The sequence below is a fragment of the Haliotis cracherodii genome, unplaced genomic scaffold (genome assembly GCF_022045235.1).
Source record: "Haliotis cracherodii isolate W230 unplaced genomic scaffold, xgHalCrac1.p SCAF_4, whole genome shotgun sequence".
Classification (NCBI taxonomy): domain Eukaryota; kingdom Metazoa; phylum Mollusca; class Gastropoda; order Lepetellida; family Haliotidae; genus Haliotis; species Haliotis cracherodii.
In genome coordinates, this window is record NW_027266297.1 from 194,711 (window position 1) to 215,606 (window position 20,896).

The 20,896-nt window shown below is 43.7% G+C and overlaps 1 protein-coding gene across 2 annotated transcripts in view; it reads left to right on the forward strand.

Annotated features, from left to right (window-relative positions):
- The window catches only part of LOC139479822 (low-density lipoprotein receptor-like), a 97,418-nt gene that overhangs the window by 42,606 nt on the left and 33,916 nt on the right, over window positions 1-20,896 (forward strand). For both annotated transcript variants that reach the window (XM_071262710.1, XM_071262711.1), the window contains exons 9-16: window positions 3,762-4,049; window positions 5,331-5,627; window positions 5,924-6,113; window positions 6,991-7,209; window positions 9,136-9,257; window positions 12,152-12,297; window positions 15,030-15,177; window positions 17,218-17,361. In XM_071262710.1, the coding sequence (XP_071118811.1) occupies window positions 3,762-4,049; window positions 5,331-5,627; window positions 5,924-6,113; window positions 6,991-7,209; window positions 9,136-9,257; window positions 12,152-12,297; window positions 15,030-15,177; window positions 17,218-17,361 (1,554 nt within the window). The remainder of the gene's footprint in view (window positions 1-3,761; window positions 4,050-5,330; window positions 5,628-5,923; window positions 6,114-6,990; window positions 7,210-9,135; window positions 9,258-12,151; window positions 12,298-15,029; window positions 15,178-17,217; window positions 17,362-20,896) is intronic.

A 20,896-nucleotide genomic window follows, 5' to 3' on the forward strand; every position in this document is an offset into this window, starting at 1 on the left:
TTGACTGGTGCGTGTATGACAGCAAGGAGTAGCCCCTTGACTGGTGGGTGTATGACAGCAAGGAGTAGCCCCTTGACTGGTGGGTGTATGACAGCAAGGAGTAGCCCCTTGACTGGTGGATGTATGAATGCAAGGAGTAGCCCCTTGACTGGTGGATGTATGAGAGCAAGAAGTAGCCCCTTGAATGTCGGATGTATGAGAGCAAGGAGTAGCCCCTTGAATGTCGGATGTATGACAGCAAGGAGTAGCCCCTTGAATGGTGGATGTATGAGAGCAAGGAGTAGCCCCTTGAATGGTGGATGTATGAGAGCAAGGAGTAGCCCCTTGAATGGTGGATGTATGAGAGCAAGGAGTAGCCTCTTGACTGGTGGATGTATGACAGCAAGGAGTAGCCCCTTGACTGGTGGATGTATGAGAGCAAGGAGTAGCCCCTTGACTGGTGGATGTATGAGAGCCACGAGTAGCCCCTTGACTGGTTGGTTTATCAGAATCACGAGTAGCCCCTTGATTGGTGGGTGTATGAGAGCAAGGAGTAGCCCCTTGACTGGTGCGTGTATGACAGCAAGGAGTAGCCCCTTGACTGGTGGATGTATGACAGCAAGGAGTAGCCCCTTGACTGGTGCGTGTATGACAGCAAGGAGTAGCCCCTTGACTGGTGGGTGTATGAGAGCAAGGAGTAGCCCCTTGACTGGTGGGTGTATGACAGCAAGGAGTAGCCTCTTCACTGGTTGTTGTATCAGAACCACGAGTAGCCCCTTGACTGGTTGTTGTATCAGAACCGCGAGTAGCCCCTTGACTGGTTGTTGTATCAGAACCACGAGTAGCCCCTTGACTGGTTGTTGTATCAGAACCACGAGTAGCCCCTTGACTGGTGGGTGTATCAGAACCACGAGTAGCCCCTTGACTGGTGGGTGTATCAGAACCACGAGTAGCCCCTACACTGGTTGGTGTATGAGGGCGACGAGTAGGCCATAGACTGGTGGGTGTATGAGAGCCACGAGTAGACCATTGACTGGCTGGTGGGTGTATGAAAACCACGAGTAGACAATTTGACTGGTAGGTGTATGAGAGCCACGAGTAGATCATTTGACTGGTGGGTGTATGAGAGCCACTAGTAGCCCCTTCACTGGTTGGTGTATGAACCACGAGTAGACCTTTGTCTGGTTGGTGTATGAGGGCCACGAGTAGACCATTTGACTGGTGGGTGTATGAGAGCAAGGAGTAGCCCCTTCACTGGTTGGTGTATTTGAGCGACGAGTAGACCATTGACTGGTAGGTGTATGAGAGCAAGGAGTAGCCCCTTGACTGGTTGTTGTATCAGAACCACGAGTAGCCCCTTGACTGGTTGTTGTATCAGAACCACGAGTAACCCCTTCAGTGGTAGGTGTATGAGAGCCACGAGTAGCCCCTTGACTGGTTGTTGTATCAGAACCACGAGTAGCCCCTTGACTGGTTGTTGTATCAGAACCACGAGTAACCCCTTCAGTGGTAGGTGTATCAGAACCACGAGTAGCCCCTACACTGGTTGGTGTATGAGGGCCACGAGTAGACCATTGTCTGGTGGGTGTATGAGAGCCACCAGTAGCCCCTTCACTGGTTGGTGTATTAGAGTGACGAGTAGACCATTGACTGGTGGGTGTATGAGAGCGACGAGTAGACCATTGACTGACTGGTTGGTGTATGAGAGCCACGAGTAAATTGTCTGGTAGGAGTATGAGAGCCACGAGTAAACCATTGTCTGGTAGGTGTATGAGAGCCACGAGTAAACCATTGTCTGGTAGGTGTATGAGAGCCACGAGTAAACCATTGTCTGGTAGGTGTATGAGAGCCACGAGTAGACAATTTGACTGGTAGGTGTATGAGAGCCACTAGTAGCCCCTTCACTGGTTGGTGTATTAGAGTGACGAGTAGACCATAGACTGGTGGGTGTATGAGAGCCACGAGTAGACCATTGTCTGGTGGGTGTATGAGAGCCACTAGTAGCCCCTTCACTGGTTGGTGTATTAGAGTGACGAGTAGACCATTGACTGGTGGGTGTATGAGAGCGACGAGTAGACCATTGACTGACTGGTTGGTGTATGAGAGCCACGAGTAAATTGTCTGGTAGGAGTATGAGAGCCACGAGTAAACCATTGTCTGGTAGGTGTATGAGAGCCACGAGTAAACCATTGTCTGGTAGGTGTATGAGAGCCACGAGTAAACCATTGTCTGGTAGGTGTATGAGAGCCACGAGTAGACAATTTGACTGGTAGGTGTATGAGAGCCACGAGTAAACCATTGTCTGGTAGGTGTATGAGAGCCACGAGTAAACCATTGTCTGGTGGGTGTATGAGAGCCACGAGTAGACAATTTGACTGGTAGGTGTATGAGAGCCACGAGTAAACCATTGTCTGGTAGGTGTATGAGAGCCACGAGTAAACCATTGTCTGGTGGGTGTATGAGATCCACGAGTAAACCATTGTCTGGTGGGTGTATGAGAGCCACGAGTAGACAATTTGACTGGTAGGTGTATGAGAGCCACGAGTAAACCATTGTCTGGTGGGTGTATGAGAGCCACGAGTAGACAATTTGACTGGTAGGTGTATGAGAGCCACGAGTAAACCATTGTCTGGTAGGTGTATGAGAGCCACGAGTAAACCATTGTCTGGTAGGTGTATGAGAGCCACGAGTAAACCATTGTCTGGTGGGTGTATGAGAGCCACGAGTAAACCATTGTCTGGTGGGTGTATGAGAGCCACGAGTAGACAATTTGACTGGTAGGTGTATGAGAGCCACGAGTAAACCATTGTCTGGTAGGTGTATGAGAGCCACGAGTAAACCATTGTCTGGTAGGTGTATGAGAGCCACGAGTAAACCATTGCCTGGTGGGTGTATGAGAGCCACGAGTAAACCATTGTCTGGTGGGTGTATGAGAGCCACGAGTAGATCATTTGACTGGTGGGTGTATAAGAGCCACGAGCAGCCCCTTCACTGGTTGGTGTATGAGAGCGACGAGTAGCTTCTTGACTGGTGGGTGTATAACAGCTACGAGTGACCCCTTGGCTGGCAGGTGTATGAGAGCCACGAGTAGCCCCCTCACTGGTTGGTGTATGAACCACGAGTAGACCATTGTCTGGTGGGTATATGAGAGCCACGAGTAGCCCCTTCACTGGTTGGTGTATGAGAGCGACGAGTAGCTACTTGACTGGTAGGTGTATAACAGCTACGAGTGACCCCTTGACTGGTAGATGTATGGGAGCCACGAGTAGCCCCTTCACTGATAGGTGCATGAGAGCCACAAGTAGCCCCTTGACTGGCGGGTGTATGAGAGCCACCAGTAGCCCCTTCACTGGTAGGTGTATTAGAGCCTCTAGTACCGATTGGCCAGGATACGTTGACGTTTTCGCTCATCATAACTATTTGAAAGTGATTCATAAACGCATGCTCATGATAAAGTCGGAATCGTAAAATCGAGAGATCGAGAAATAAAAGAGATTTATATTGGATGTTGAAAAGGGTTGTGTCGCTTTATATTCATTGTAAACGTGTTGACTTAAATGTAGAAAGTTGTAGGAAACAACAAGGTTTTGGTGTAAAGAAGGTCCACGTCATGCTGCTTAACGAGAGCAAGTTTAAACATTGGTAATTTTCATCTTTGAAAACAGTTTGAAGGTCATATGCGAAAGTGATTCTGAGTTTACGAGTATTTCTATCGTTGGACGAAAAAGATAGAGGAAAAGCCATTTAAAATGATAATTGAGTCAATACATCTTCTACTGCAGCGACAACAACAGCTCCCACGATGACAACATCATCTGTTCATGATGCCTGTCCCGGGGGTCAGTTTGCCTGCATGAGAGGGATCTGCATCTCCCGGGCATGGACGTGCGATGGCGAGAGGGACTGCCCGGATGGAAGTGATGAGTCACGTGACACGTGTCCCTCTGGGGCGTCCCCATGCGGTCAGGGAGAGGTCGCCTGCACGGATGGCACATGTTACAACAAGGAGTGGCAATGTGATGGAGAGTTCGACTGCGTGGACAAGAGTGATGAACACCCGGCATTGTGTCGTGAGTACAATGTGTACTGTCAGTAGTTAGGTCTACAACACGTGATCTCTTTAGATGTGTTCTGTCAGTAGTTAGGTCTACAACACGTGATCTCTTTAGATGAGTTCTGTGAGTAGTTAGGCCTACAACACGTGATCTCTTTAGATGTGTTCTGTGAGTAGTTAGGTCTACAACACGTGATCTCTTTAGGTGTGTTCTGTGAGTAGTTAGGTCTACAACACGTGATCTCTTTAGATGTGTTCTGTGAGTAGTTAGGGCTACAAGACGTGATCCCTGGTGGTGTGTTCTGTGCGTAGTTAGATCTACAACACGTAATCTCTTTAGATGTGTTCTGTCAGTAGTTATGTCTACAACGCGTGATCTCTTTAGATGTGTTCTGTCAGTAGTTAGGTCTACAACACGTGATCTCTTTAGATGAGTTCTGTGAGTAGTTAGGCCTACAACACGTGATCTCTTTAGATGTGTTCTGTCAGTAGTTAGGTCTACAACACGTGATCTCTTTAGATGTGTTCTGTCAGTAGTTATGTCCACAACACTTGATCTCTGGAGATGTGTTCTGTGCGTAGTTAGGTCTACAACACGTGACCTCTTTAGGTGTGTTCTGTGAGTAGTTAGGTCTACAACACGTGATCTCTTTAGATGTGTTCTGTTAGTAGTTAGGTCTGCAACGCGTGATCTTTTTAGATGTGTTCTGTGAGTAGTTAGGTCTACAACACGTGATCTCTTTAGATGTGTTCTGTGAGTAGTTAGGTCTACATCACGTAATCTCTTTAGATGTGTTCTGTTAGTAGTTAGGTCTACAACACGTGATCTCTTTAGATGAGTTCTGTCAGTAGTTAGGTCTACAACACGTGATCTCTTTAGATGTGTTCTGTGAGTAGTTAGGTCTACAACACGTGATCTCTTTAGATGAGTTCTGTCAGTAGTTAGGCCTACAACACGTGATCTCTTTAGATGAGTTCTGTGAGTAGTTAGGTCTACATCACGTAATCTCTTTAGATGAGTTCTGTCAGTAGTTAGGCCTACAACACGTGATCTCTTTAGATGTGTTCGGTCAGTAGTTAGGTCTACAACACGTGATCTCTTTAGATGTGTTCTGTGAGTAGTTAGGTCTACATTGAATCTGCCTATTGACAAGTGATCTCTCCCACTACCATGTGCTTTGTATCATGTCAGATGTAAGTGATATTCACTTTGAGACAATGTATACAATGTAAACACTACCTGTTTTTTATGTGAAGTTTATCTTCACGTGAATACGTTAAACAAAATTTATTTCAGACCCAACATCAGCGTTGAGGTATCGCAACACCTGCACGGGCGACGAATTTCAATGCGATGAAAGTAAATGTATTGCACGTGATAGGGTCTGTGATGGACAGAAGTCCTGTGATGATGGGAGTGACGAGGATCCGTCCACGTGTCTTCCTCCCCAGTGCCAGGCAGGAGACGTCGCGTGCAGTGATGGCTCGTGTTACTCCGCATCGTTGAGGTGTGACGGTCACTACGACTGTGAGGACGGCAGTGACGAACGCCGAGACATGTGTGATGAGTCAGTGCAATCCCCTCAACATGAAGGTCAGTGTCAAAAAAGAACATTCTCCACGTTAAATAAATCTACAACTGTGCTGTCCACGTAATTCAACTAAAAAATCAATTTGTCAACTAAACCTCGTCTGAAACAATGTTTCAATATCAGCATAAGTGAAAGTACTGCTGCTGTGTAAACAACTTATAAACGACAGAATTCATTCCGACTTTTCTGATCGTATCCAGAGCATAAGTCGATTGTGTGGAACAAATGAAAAAATTGTTTTTGTTTGTCAAATATGTGTCTGTTGCCCTGATTAACATGTGCAATACCGGGTGTCCAGTCCGACCGATGTTGATTGCCGGAGTCCCCGGGAAGCAAAAGCTAAGGATGATTGACCTGTCACGTGATTCCGTGAAGACGATCTTCGCACCTTTCCCCGCACCTGGAGACATCGGATTCGGTGTCATTGACGTGGATGTCGTCAACAGACAGCTGTACTGGTGTGATGAGCAGGGAAGGAACATTTACACGTGAGTTAGCTGTACTGGTGCGATAAGCAGGAAAGGAACATTAACACGTGAGTTAGCTGTACTGGTGCGATAAGCAGTGAAGGAATATTTACACGTGAGTTAGCTGTACAGGTGCGATAAGCAGTGAAGAAATATTTACACGTGAGTTACCTGTACTGGTGTGATGAACAGTGAAGAAATATTTACACGTGAGTTAGCTGTACTGGTGCGATAAGCAGTGAAGGAACATTAACACGTGAGTTAGCTGTACTGGTGCGATAAGCAGTGAAGGAACATTTACACGTGAGTTAGCTGTACTGGTGCGATAAGCAGTGAAGGAACATTTACACGTGAGTTAGCTGTACTGGTGCGATAAGCAGTGAAGGAACATTAACACGTGAGTTAGCTGTACTGGTGCGATAAGCAGTGAAGGAATATTTACACGTGAGTTAGCTGTACTGGTGTGATGAGCAGGGAAGGAATATTTACACGTGAGTTACCTGTGCTGGTGTGATTGGCATGGAAGGAACATTTACACGTTTACAATGTTGGATCAATAGCACATTGCGGATCGTGAACACTTTGATGAAGTCACGGTGTTTGTTGACCTGCCATTAATCATGGTCGGCCTGTTATGAACAAAAGGCAGCTGGAGGAGTCACCTCAACTGATTGAGGAGCACTGTCAATGTTTGTTGGTGTGTTTTTGTTGTTGCTTTATTCATTGTTTTAACTCAATGTTGGGTAGAAAAATATCTCCCTTCTACTGTCTTCATTCTCTCAACTATTCACAATCAACACCTTGCTCTCCAAAATGTCATGATTAAGAGCAACATGTTCCTTGCCAACAAATTATATTTGTGGAATGTGTGAAAGCTGAACACATCTTTCAATTGCAGTGGATACATCAACAAAGACCATGAGGTGGAGAACCCTCGAGTGATCTTGTCTCAACTACACATTGCTCACCTCACACTGGACTGGGTGCACCAGAACCTATTCTGGGCTCACGACAAGGACGGTACAATCCGTGTTCTATCCCTCGACACGATGTCACAAAAAACGATCAACATCAGCTACACACAGATCGGAGGCATCGCTGTGGACCCCAGACAAGGGTAGGATATTTCTGTACTGCTGGGGCTCTCAGGGTCAGGCCGTGCAACCTGAGTGATGATATATGTTATGCTGGGGCTCTCAGGGTCAGGCCGGGCAACCTGAGTGATGATATATGTGGTGCTGGGGCTCCAAGGGTCAGGCCGGGCAACCTGAGTGATGATATATGTTATGCTGGGGCTCTCAGGGTCAGGCCGGGCAACCTGAGTGATGATATATGTTGTGCTGGGGCTCCAAGGGTCAAGCCGGGCAACCTGAGTGATGATATATGTTATGCTGGGGCTCCAAGGGTCAGGCCTGGCAACCTGAGTGATGATATATGTTGTGCTGGGGCTCCAAGGGTCAGGCCGGGCAACCTGAGTGATGATATATGTTATGTTGGGGCTCTCAGGGTCAGGCCGGGCAACCTGAGTGATGATATATGTTGTGCTGGGGCTCTCAGGGTCAGGCCAGGCAACCTGAGTGATGAAATATGTTGTGCTGGGGCTCCCAGGGTCAGGCCGGGCAACCTGAGTGATGATATATGTTTTGCTGGGGCTCCCAGGATCAGGCCGGGCAACCTGAGTGATGATATATGTTTTGCTGGGGCTCCCAGGGTCAGGCCGGGCAACCTGAGTGATGATATATGTTATGCTGGGGCTCCCAGGATCAGGCCGGGCAACCTGAGTGATGATATATGTTGTGCTGGGGCTCTCAGCATCAGGCCTGGCAACCTGAGTGATGATATATGTTGTGCTGGGGCTCCCAGGGTCAGGCCTGGCAACCTGAGTGATGATATATGTTGTGCTGGGGCTCTCAGGGTCATGCCGGGCAACCTGAGTGATGATATATGTTGTGCTGGGGCTCTCAGGGTCAGGCCTGGCAACCTGAGTGATGATATATGTTGTGCTGGGGCTCCCAGGGTCAGGCAGGGCAACCTGAGTGATGATATATGTGGTGCTGGGGCTCCTAGGATCAGGCCGGGCAACCTAAGGGATGATATATGTTGTGCTGGGGCTCCTAGGATCAGGCCGGGCAACCTGAGTGATGATATATGTTGTGCTGGGGCTCCCAGGGTCATGCCGGGCAACCTGAGTGATGATATATGTTGTGCTGGGGCCCCCAGGGTCAGGCTGGGCAATCTGAGTGGTGATATATGTTGTGCTGGGGCTGACACGACTGATATGTCAATGCAGAAATCACTTGCTTGATGTGGGTCAGACACAGGGTCTGATGGATGGACTACATTTAATTAGATAATGTCACAGATCAGATTGACTAAGTAATGTTACAGATGGATGTATTGACTGACATTAAGTAATATTACAGGAGGATGTATTCAGTAATGTAACAGGATGATGTATCGACTGACATTATATAATGTTACAGGAGGATGTATGGACTGACATTATGTAATGTTAGAGCTAGATGTATTGACTTACATTAAGTTATGTTAAAGGAGGATGTACTGATTTATATTCAGTAATGTAACAGGATGCTGTATTGACTGACATTAAGTAATGTTACAGGTGGATGTATTGACTGTCCTTACATAATGACACAGGGGGATGTATTGACTGTCATTAAGTAATGTTACATGTGGATGTATTGACTAACATTAAGTAATGTTACAGGGGGATGTATTGACTAACATTAAGTAATGTTACAGAATGATGTATTCACTGACATTAAGTAATGTTACAGGTGGATGTATTCACTGACATTAAGTAATGTTACAGGTGGATGTATTGACTAACATTAAGTAATGTTACAGGTGGATGTATTGACTGACATTAACTAATGTTACAGGTGGATATATTGACTGACATTAAGTAATGTTACAGTTGGATGCATTGACTTACTTTATGTAATGTTATAGGAGGATGTATTGACTTACTTTATGTAATGTTACAGGTTGATGTATTGACTTAAATGAAAGAATGTTACAGGTGGATGTACTGGACAGGCTGGGACACAGATGGCATCAAGATTGAACGCTCTGGCATGGACGGCAGCAACAGGCAGGTTCTTGTGCGAGACAAGATGGTGTGGCCCCAGGATATGCTCATTGGTATGTTCTGAGCGTATTTGAGTGCACTGAGCAGATCGGCGTGCATAACCAGTTCCAGAATATATTCAAATGGGAAATGTGTATCCAATTCGAGGTTTTTTGTCTTATGACATATTCACGATAGATCTATAATTCATTCACGTGTCAACTGACAGATGTAAAATACAGTACATTGTCAACAATGTGTTGAGGTAATACACAAGTTACAGCTTGTTTACAATTTGTTTTAATTCTAAACAGTTTAGCGTCATATATCTATCACAAAGCGGCTAGTGATCAATGACACATATCTATCATGAAGCGGCTAGTGACCAATAACATATATCTATCATGACACGGCTAGTATGCAATAACATATATCTATCATGATGCAGCTAGTGACCACTAACATGTATCTATCACACGTCCAGTGACCAATAACATATATCTATCATGACGCGGCCAGTGACCAATAACTTATATCTATCATGATGCAGCTAGTGACCAATAACATATATCTATCATGATGCAGCTAGTGACCAATAACATATATCTATCATCATGCAGCTAGTGACCAATAACATATATCTAGCATGAAGCAGCTAGTGACCAATGACATATATCTAGCATGATGCAGCTAGTGACCAATAACATATATCTATCATGATGCAGCTAGTGACCACTAACATATATCTATCATGATGCATCTAGTGACCAATAACATATATCTATCATGACGCGGCCAGTGACCACTAACATATATCTAGCATGATGCAGCTAGTGCCTAATAACAAATATTTATCATGACGCGGCCAGTGACCACTAACATATATCTATCATGACGCGGCCAGTGACCAATAACATATATGTAGCATGATGCAGCTGGTGACCAATGACACATATCTATCAGGACATGGCTGGTGACCAATAACATAGATCTATCATAATGCAGCTAGTGACCACGAACATATATTTATCATGATGCAGCTAGTGACCAATAACATATATCTAGCATGATGCAGCTGGTGACCAATGACACATATCTATCATAACGCGGCTAGTGACCAATAACATAGATATATCATGATGCAGCTGGTGACCAATAACATATATCTATCATGATGCAGCTAGTGACCAATAACATATATCTATCATGATGCAGCTAGTGATCACCAACATATATCTATCATGATGCAGCTAGTGACCAATAACATATATCTATCATGATGCAGCTGGTGACCAATAACATATATCTATCATGATGCAGATGGTGACCAATGACACATATCTATCATGACATGGCTGGTGACCAATGACACATATCTATCATGATGCAGCTAGTGACCACTAGCATATATCTATCATGATGCAGCTGGTGACCAATGACACATATCTATCATGACACGGCTAGTGACCACTCACATACATCTATCATGATGCAGCTAGTGACCAATAACATATATCTATCATGATGCAGCCAGTGACCAATAACATATATCTATCATGATGCAGCTAGTGACCACTAGCATATATCTACCATGATGCAGCTGGTGATCCATGACATATATCTATCATGACACGGCTAGTGACCACTCACATACATCTATCATGATGCAGCTAGTGACCAATGACACATATCTATCATGATGCAGCTAGTGACCACTAACATATATCTATCATGATGCAGATGGTGACCAATAACATATATCTATCATCACACGGCTAGTGACCAATAACATATCTCTATCATGGTGCAGCTAGTGACCAATAACATATATCTATCATGATGCAGCTAGTGACCAATAACATATATCTATCATGATGCAGATGGTGACCAATAACATATATCTATCATGACACGGCTAGTGACCACTCACATACATCTATCATGATGCAGCTAGTGACCAATAACATATCTCTATCATGGTGCAGCTAGTGACCAATAACATATATCTATCATGATGCAGCTAGTGACCAATAACATATATCTATCATGATGCAGATGGTGACCAATAACATATATCTATCATGACACGGCTGGTGACCAATAACATATATCTATCATGATGCAGCTAGTGACCACTAGCATATATCTATCATGATGCAGCTAGTGACCGATAACATATATCTATCATGGTGCAGCTAGTGACCAATAACATATATCTATCATGACACGGCCAGTGACCAATAACATATATCTATCATGATGCAGCTAGTGACCACTAGCATATATCTATCATGATGCAGCTCGTGACCAATAACATATATCTATCATGATGCAGCTGGTGACCAATAACATATATCTATCATGACATGGCTAGTGACCAATAACATATATCTATCATGACACGGCTAGTGACCAATCATACATATCTATCATCACACGGCTAGTGACCAATAACATATATCTATCATGATGCAGCTAGTGACCAATAACATATATCTATCATGACACGGCTAGTGACCAATAACATATATCTATCATGATGCAGCTAGTGACCACTAGCATATATCTACCATGATGCAGCTGGTGATCCATGACATATATCTATCATGACACGGCTAGTGACCACTCACATACATCTATCATGATGCAGCTAGTGACCAATAACATATATCTAGCATGACACGGCTAGTGACCACTAACATATATCTATCATCACACGGCTAGTGACCCCTAACATATATCTATCATGAAGCGGCTAGTGACTACTAACATATATCTATCATGATGCAGCTAGTGACCACTAACATATATCTACCATGATGCACCTAGTCACCAATAACATATATATATCATGAAGCGGCTAGTAACCAATAACATATATCTATCATGAAGCAGCTAGTAACCAATAACATAACACATCATACAGGACCAAAGTTTGTTGAACGAACTGTTTTAATCTTGTTCCCAGATTTCACAACAGATCGTATTTACCTCGAGGACGCCTGGCCTGACCGAGTGGTCAGCTGCAACCTCGACGGTAGCAACCTCGTCACTGTTTTTACTGCACAACGAACTAAAGGGGGGGCAGGCATAACACGCGTACAAGTGTACAAGGTGAGGCCTCACGTACTGACGTCATTACACACATTACAGAAATGCATAATGTTAACTACACATACAGCTGATATAACACTACACACAACTGATATATCACTACACACACAACTGATATATCATTAGACACATAGTTGATATATTACTACACACATAGTTGATATATCACTACACAAGCACCTGATATATCACTACACGCACAACTGACATATCACTACACACATAGTTGATATATCACTACACACATAGTTGATATGTCACTACAGACGCAGCTGATATATCAATACACACACAACTGATATATCACTACACACACAACTGATATATCACTACACACACAACTGATGAATCACTACACACGCAGCTGATATATCACTTAACACAACTGATATATCAATACACACAACTTATATATCGTTACACACACAGCTGATATATCACTACACATACAACTGGAATATCACTACACACACAAACTGATAAATCACTACACACACAACTGATATATCACTACACACACAAACATATATCACTACACACACAACTGATATATCACTACACATACAACTGATATATCACTAAACACACGCAGCTGATGTATCACTACACACGCAACTGATATATCACTACACACACAACTGATATATCACTACACACATAGTTGATATATCACTACAGACGCAGCTGATGTATCACTACACACACAACTGATATATCACTACACACATAGTTGATATATCACTACACAGACAACTGATATATCACTACACACACAACTGATATATCACTACACACATAGTTGATATATCACTACACAGACAACTGATATATCACTACACACACAACTGATATATCATTACACACATAGTTGATATATCACTACACAGACAACTGATATATCAATACACACACAGCTGATATATCACTACATGCAAAACTGATGTATCACTACACACACAGTTGATATATCACAACAAACACACCCAATATATCACTACACACAGTTGATGTATCACTGCACACAACTGATATATCACTGCACACACAACTGATATATCACCACACACAGCTGTAATATCTGACATATCACTGCACACTAACCACTGATATATATTACTCCACACACAACTGATATATCACTACAAACAACTGATATATCGCTACACACAGCTGAAATATCACTCCACACACAACTGATATATCACTACATACGCAGCTGATATATCACTAAACGCATACAACTAATACATCACTGCACACACACCTGATATATCGCTACACACAGCTGAAATATCACTCCACACACGACTGATATATCACTACACACACAACTGATATATCACTACACACGCAGCTGATATATTACTACACACATACAACTAATATATCACTGCACACACAACTGATATATCACTACACTCACAGCTGATATATCACTACACAACAAGAAATACAATGCCAACAACAAACACACCTGATATATCACTGCACACACACCACTGGTATATATTACTGCACACACAACTGATATATCACTACAAACAACTGATATATTGCTACACACAAGAAATACAATGCCAACAAGAAACACAGCGCCAACAAGAAACACAATGACAACAACAAACACAATGACAACAACAAACACAATGACAACAACAAACACAATGACAACAACAAACACAATGCCAACAAGAAACACAGCGACAACAACAAACACAATGACAACAACAAACACAATGACAACAACAAACACAATGACAACAACAAACACAACGACAACAACAAACACAATGACAACAACAAACACAATGACAACAACAAACACAAAGACAACAACACACACAACGACACCAACAAACACAATGACAACAAGAAACACAACGACAACAACAAACACAATGACAACAACAAACACAATGACAACAACAAACACAACGACAACAACAAACACAATGACAACAACAAACACAATGACAACAACAAACACAATGACAACAACAAACACAATGACAACAACAAACACAACGACAACAACAAACACAATGACAACAACAAACACAATGACAACAACAAACACAACGACAACAACAAACACAATGACAACAGCAAACACAACGGCAACAGCAAACACAACGGCAACAACAAACACAATGCCAACGACAAACACAATGGAAACAACAAACGCAATGTTTGTTTGTTTGTTTGTTGCGTAACGCTGCACTCAGCAATATTCCAGCTATATGACGGCGGTCTGAAACCAATCCAGTGATTGACATCATGAACATCGATCCACGCAATGGGGATCGATGACATGCATCAACCAAGTCAGCGAGCCTGACCATCCGATCCCATTAGTCGCCTTTTAGGACAAGCGTGGGTTGCTGAAGACCTATTCTATCCCGGATCTTTACTGGTGATGATGCTAACAACAAACACATTGCAAACAACAAATACAAAGCCAACAATAAACACAACGACAACAACAAACACAAGGACAACAAAAAACGTACATTGTACATTGATGTGAAAAGTCTCCTGAAATATCAAGGATCATACTGTTTATCTAGAAAACAGTCAAAGGTAATGTAAGTTTACGACCATTGTGCAATCAATCACATCTTACTGTGGGATTCCTGGTGTAACAGTAAATACCTAACGTATCTGTTGTGCTGTCACCCTGTCGAGTCTGTCTCACATTCCCATCTTCTGTGCCTCGCCTGTTTCGTCCACAGGATCGGCTTTACTTAGTGGACCTCGCCCACAATCAGCTGCAGAGCGTTGATCTGAATCAGACGGACAAAGTCACCGTCCGTGTCTCAACGTCTGATGACGACAGATTGTCAGGTTTGGCGGTGTTCGCTTCAGAAATACAGCCAAGAGGTACACCATCAACCACGTCTCCACAATCTGTCCCATGATTGTCACACAATTCCAAACCTATCCACTTGGAAAGTTAAGCACCCCCTCTCTTATAACTGGGCGTATATACACATGACGTTGATGTCAGTTGAATAGATGTCTTGGAGTCCACTCATATGTCCTGATACGTTGGTGTAGGATATATCGGACATAAAGGACATAGAGCTAAAGAGTTTTGAGGACGTATAGGTATGGTATGAATAGGATATATAGATATAGTATGTATAAGACATATAGGTATAGTATATATATAGGACATATATAGGACATATATATATATACATAGATAGATAGATAGATAGATAGATAGATAGATAGATAGATAGATAGATAGATAGATAGATAGATAGATAGATAGATGGATGGATGGATGGATGGATGGATGGATGGTTAGATAGAACGATAGTTTTCTAAGTCAACAATGGTTTCCATGGTAACCATATGAGAAAACCTACTTTTTGCCATTGTTCTCCAATATATACAGATAATTTGATGTAACGTTGTGGCAGGCTCGTGTGAGGTGGGGTGCCATTCATATTTTGCAGCTACCTTGACATTCATTTGCGCATGACAGCATTTCCCTTTGATGAAACCAACTGTTATGTTGTAAAGGTTGAAAACAAGATAAAATTGTCAACCACAACTACGGCAAACGCCAAAACAATTTGAAAGAAAGATGGACGATGAATAGCCATTAATGGCCATTAATATCCATTGACGATATGGATACAATCTGAAGTCCGTGAGTGTCAACATGGAGATGAATAGTGTGTCGGTGTGTGTCAATATGGAGATGAACAGTGTGTCAGTATGTGTCAATAAGGAGATGAACAGTGTGTCCGTTTGTGTCACCATGGATATGAACAGTGTGTCTGTGTGTGTCAATATGGAGTTGAACAGTGTGTCAGTATGTGTCAATATGGGGATGAACAGTGTATCCGTTTGTGTCACCATGGAGATGAACAGTGTGTCTGTGTGTGTCAATATGGAGATGAACAGTGTGTCAGTATGTGTCAATATGAGGATGAACAGTGTGTCCGTTTGTGTCACCATGAAGATTAACAGTGTGTCAGTGTGTGTCAATATGGAGATGAACAGTGAGTCAGTGTGTGTCACCATGGAGATGAACAGTGTGCCAGAGTTTGTTACCATGGGGATGAACAATGTGTCCGTTTGCGTCACCATGGAGATTAACAGCGTGTCAGTGTGTGTCACCATGGAGATGAACAGTGTGTCAGTATGTGTCAATATGGGGATGAACAGTGTGTTCGTTTGTGTTACCATGGGGATAAACAGTGTGTCCGTTTGTGTCACCATGGAGATGAACAGTGTGTCAGCAGGTGTCAATATGGGGATGAACAGTGTGTCCGTTTGTGTCACCATGGAGATGAACAGTGTGTCAGTATGTGTCAATATGGAGATGAACAGTGTGTCCGTTTGTGTCACCATGGAGATGAACAGTGTGTCAGTATGTGTCAATATAGGGATGAACAGTGTGTCCCTTTTGTGTCACCATAGAGATGAACAGTGTGTCAGTATGTGTCAATATAGGGATGAACAGTGTGTCCCTTTTGTGTCACCATGGAGATGAACAGTGTGTCAGTGTGTGTCACTATGGGGATGAACAATGTGTCTGTGTGTGTCACCATGGAGATGAACAGTGTGCCAGTGTGTGTCACTATGGGGATGAACAATGTGTTTGTGTGTATCACCGTGGAGATGATCAGTGTGTCAGTGTATGTCAATAACGAGATGAACAGTGTGTCAGTGTGTGTCACCATGGAGATGAACAGTGTGTCAGTATGTGTCAATATGGGGATGAACTGTGTGTCAGTGTGTGTCAATATGGAGATGAACAGTGTGTCAGTGTGTGTCAATATGGAAATGAAGAGTGTGTCCGTGTGTCACCATGGCGATGAACTGTGTGTCAGTGTGTGTCAATGTGGAGATGAACAGTGTGTCCGTGTGTGTCACCATGCAGTAATCTGTCATTAAATTCAGTTTTCAGTCGTTGTGGTTCGATCAATGGTGGGTGTGAGATTTGTCTACCAACGCCATCTGACGTCCATGGAAGTATGACGTTCCAATGCGCATGCCCAGATCATCTCTACTTACAGAAGGACGGGAGGACATGCGGAGACACGAGTAAGCAAATAATAATATTGATGTTTGGCTTTACACATTGATTTATAAGTGATTACCAGAGAGAAGAGCAGTGGATGTTGATAGTTCTTAAATGTTAACCCCCTGGCTCTGTAGCGCAGATACTCTGTAGCGCATTTCGTGAACCTCAACATTTGTTTTCCCTGTACCACACCCAGTGTCCTCCACCTAGTGTTCTCCAACCATCGTTCTCCACCCACTGTTCTCCACCCAGTGTACCATACGCCGTGTCCTCCACACATTGTTCTCCACCCAGTGTTCTCCACCCAGTGTACCATACGCCGTGTCCTCCACACATTGTTCTCCACCCACTGTTCTCCACCCAGTGTACCATACGCCGTGTCCTCCACACATTGTTCTCCACCCAGTGTTCTCCACTCAGTGTCCTCCACCTAGTGTTCTCCAACCATCGTTCTCCACCCACTGTTCTCCACCCAGTGTACCATACGCCGTGTCCTCCACACATTGTTCTCCACCCAGTGTTCTCCACTCAGTGTTCTCCACCTAGTGTTCTCCACCTAGTGTTCTCCAACCATCGTTCTCCACCCAGTGTTCTCCACTCAGTGTACCATACGCCGTGTCCTCCACACATTGTTCTCCACCCAGTGTTCTCCACTCAGTGTTCTCCACCTAGTGTTCTCCAACCATCGTTCTCCACCCACTGTTCTCCACCCAGTGTACCATACGCCGTGTCCTCCACACATTGTTCTCCACCCAGTGTTCTCCACTCAGTGTTCTCCACCTAGTGTTCTCCACCTAGTGTTCTCCAACCATCGTTCTCCACCCAGTGTTCTCCACTCAGTGTACCATACGCCGTGTCCTCCACACATTGTTCTCCACCCAGTGTTCTCCACTCAGTGTTCTCCACCTAGTGTTCTCCAACCATCGTTCTCCACCCACTGTTCTCCACCCAGTGTACCATACGCCGTGTCCTCCACACATTGTTCTCCACCCAGTGTTCTCCACTCAGTGTTCTCCACCTAGTGTTCTCCACCTAGTGTTCTCCAACCATCGTTCTCCACCCAGTGTTCTCCACTCAGTGTACCATACGCCGTGTCCTCCACACATTGTTCTCCACCCAGTGTTCTCCACTCAGTGTTCTCCACCTAGTGTTCTCCAACCATCGTTCTCCACCCACTGTTCTCCACCCAGTGTACCATACGCCGTGTCCTCCACACATTGTTCTCCACCCAGTGTTCTCCACTCAGTGTTCTCCACCTAGTGTTCTCCAACCATCGTTCTCCACCCACTGTTCTCCACCCAGTGTACCATACGCCGTGTCCTCCACACATTGTTCTCCACCCAGTGTTCTCCACCTAGTGTTCTCCACCTAGTGTTCTCCACCCAGTGTTCTCCACCTAGTGTTCTCCACCTAGTGTTCTCCACCCAGTGTTCTCCACCCAGTGTTCTCCCCCAAGTGTTCCCGGCCAAGTGTTCTCCACCCACTGTTCTCCCCCCAGTGTTCTCCCCCCACTGCTCTCCACCCAGTGTTCTCCACCTAGTGTTCTCCAACCATCGTTCTCCACCCACTGTTCTCCACCCACTGTTCTCCACCCAGTGTTCTCCCCCAAGTGTTCCCGGCCAAGTGTTCTCCACCCAGTGTTCTCCCCCCAGTGTTCTCCCCCCACTGCTCTCCACCCAGTGTTCTCCACCCAGTGTTCTCCACCCAGTGTTCTCCACCCAGTGTTCTCCCCCCACTGCTCTCCACCCAGTGTTCTCCACCCAGTGTTCTCCACCCAGTGTTCTCCCCCCACTGCTCTCCACCCAGTGTTCTCCCCCCACTGCTCTCCACCCAGTGTTCTCCCCCCACTGCTCTCCACCCAGTGTTCTCCACCCAGTGTTCTCCACCCAGTGTTCTCCCCCCACTGCTCTCCACCCAGTGTTCTCCACCCAGTGTTCTCCATCCAGTGTTCTCCACCCACTGCTCTCCACCCAGTGTTCTCCCCCCACTGCTCTCCACCCAGTGTTCTCCACCCAGTGTTCTCCATCCAGTGTTCTCCACCCAGTGTTCTCCCCCCACTGCTCTCCACCCAGTGTTCTCCCCCCACTGCTCTCCACCCAGTGTTCTCCACCCAGTGTTCGCCAACCACCGTTCTGAACCCAGTCTTCTCCACCCAGTGTTCTCCATCCAGTCTCGAATTTCTTTATTTCACATACTGAAGAGGCCACAGGCCTATAGTACAAGTTGAAGAATATACAGTTTTATACAATTTATGTACATATCTCACCAGATCACCTCACGTCATTCCACCTCGCATTTCAACGCAGTCACATAATTTCACACATTCAGTACAATACCATGCCCTGTAATTTCATAATTTCTATATTACCATATCACAACTTGTTATATCATACAACATATTCTATAACATCATATCATATTGTATCATTATTATAAGATCATATTATATAGTATTATTTCATATAACATTATCATAACATACTATACATACCATCGTACCATATATCACAACTATATTGTATCACATTTCAACATGTCATATGACACAACACATTATTAATGTCATAGCTTGTCCCATCATATCTTATCATATCATATATAATGCCATGTCATTCCATGCCAATTTATTTCATATCAATCAATCAATATTTATTCAACACTGGAAGACCGCAAGCCATATAATATGTACACTAAAAAACAGTATTTACACAATTTCTATAATACACATAATATATTGCATCATATCCCCTCATGCATCATATCACACCACATCACTTCATATCATATCACATCATGTCTTGTCACATCATATCATTTCATATACATATAACTATACTTAACCATTTGTAATATCACGTCCCACAATATCATATGACAGTCTAGTAGTTTAATACCATTTCTAACTCTTTTGTTTGTAGTTTATTCAGATGGCATATATCTATAAATATGTACTTAATGTATATACACAATAGTTTCCTAATACCAAGCAGCTAAGATTATACTTTCATAAGGTTCTGTCGGTATAAAGAGGCATAATATATGAACATGGACACATTTTGTAAGATACTTCTTTTTGTGTTTGACAGCAGTGTAACAAATTTAATAATATTAGGGTACCTGTAATAATAAGCTTGCAGGTATTTTTCTCTAAGGTGTAAATACACTGGACATACAAGTAAGAAATGAAATTCATCTTCTACTGAGTTTAAACTACATAGATTACAGATTCTTTCTTCACGAGGAATGTTTACATAGCGCCCTGTTTCTATTAAAAGGTCGTGAGAAGAACATCTAAAACGTGAAAGAGACGTTGGTATTTATTTGCACAGCCAGTTCATTTATGAAAAAAGTAAAGAGAAATGGGCTTAAGATGCATCCTTGTCTTACTCCTAACTGAGTAATAAATGTTTCTGAAATATCATTATTGTTTCGCACACACACCTTAATATTCTCGTAAATGCTACCCAATAGTTTGTTCATCTTAAAGCTAAGGCCATGTGATCTTAAAAGGTTCCATAGTTTATGTCTCTGCACTGAGTCAAATGCCTTGGCAAA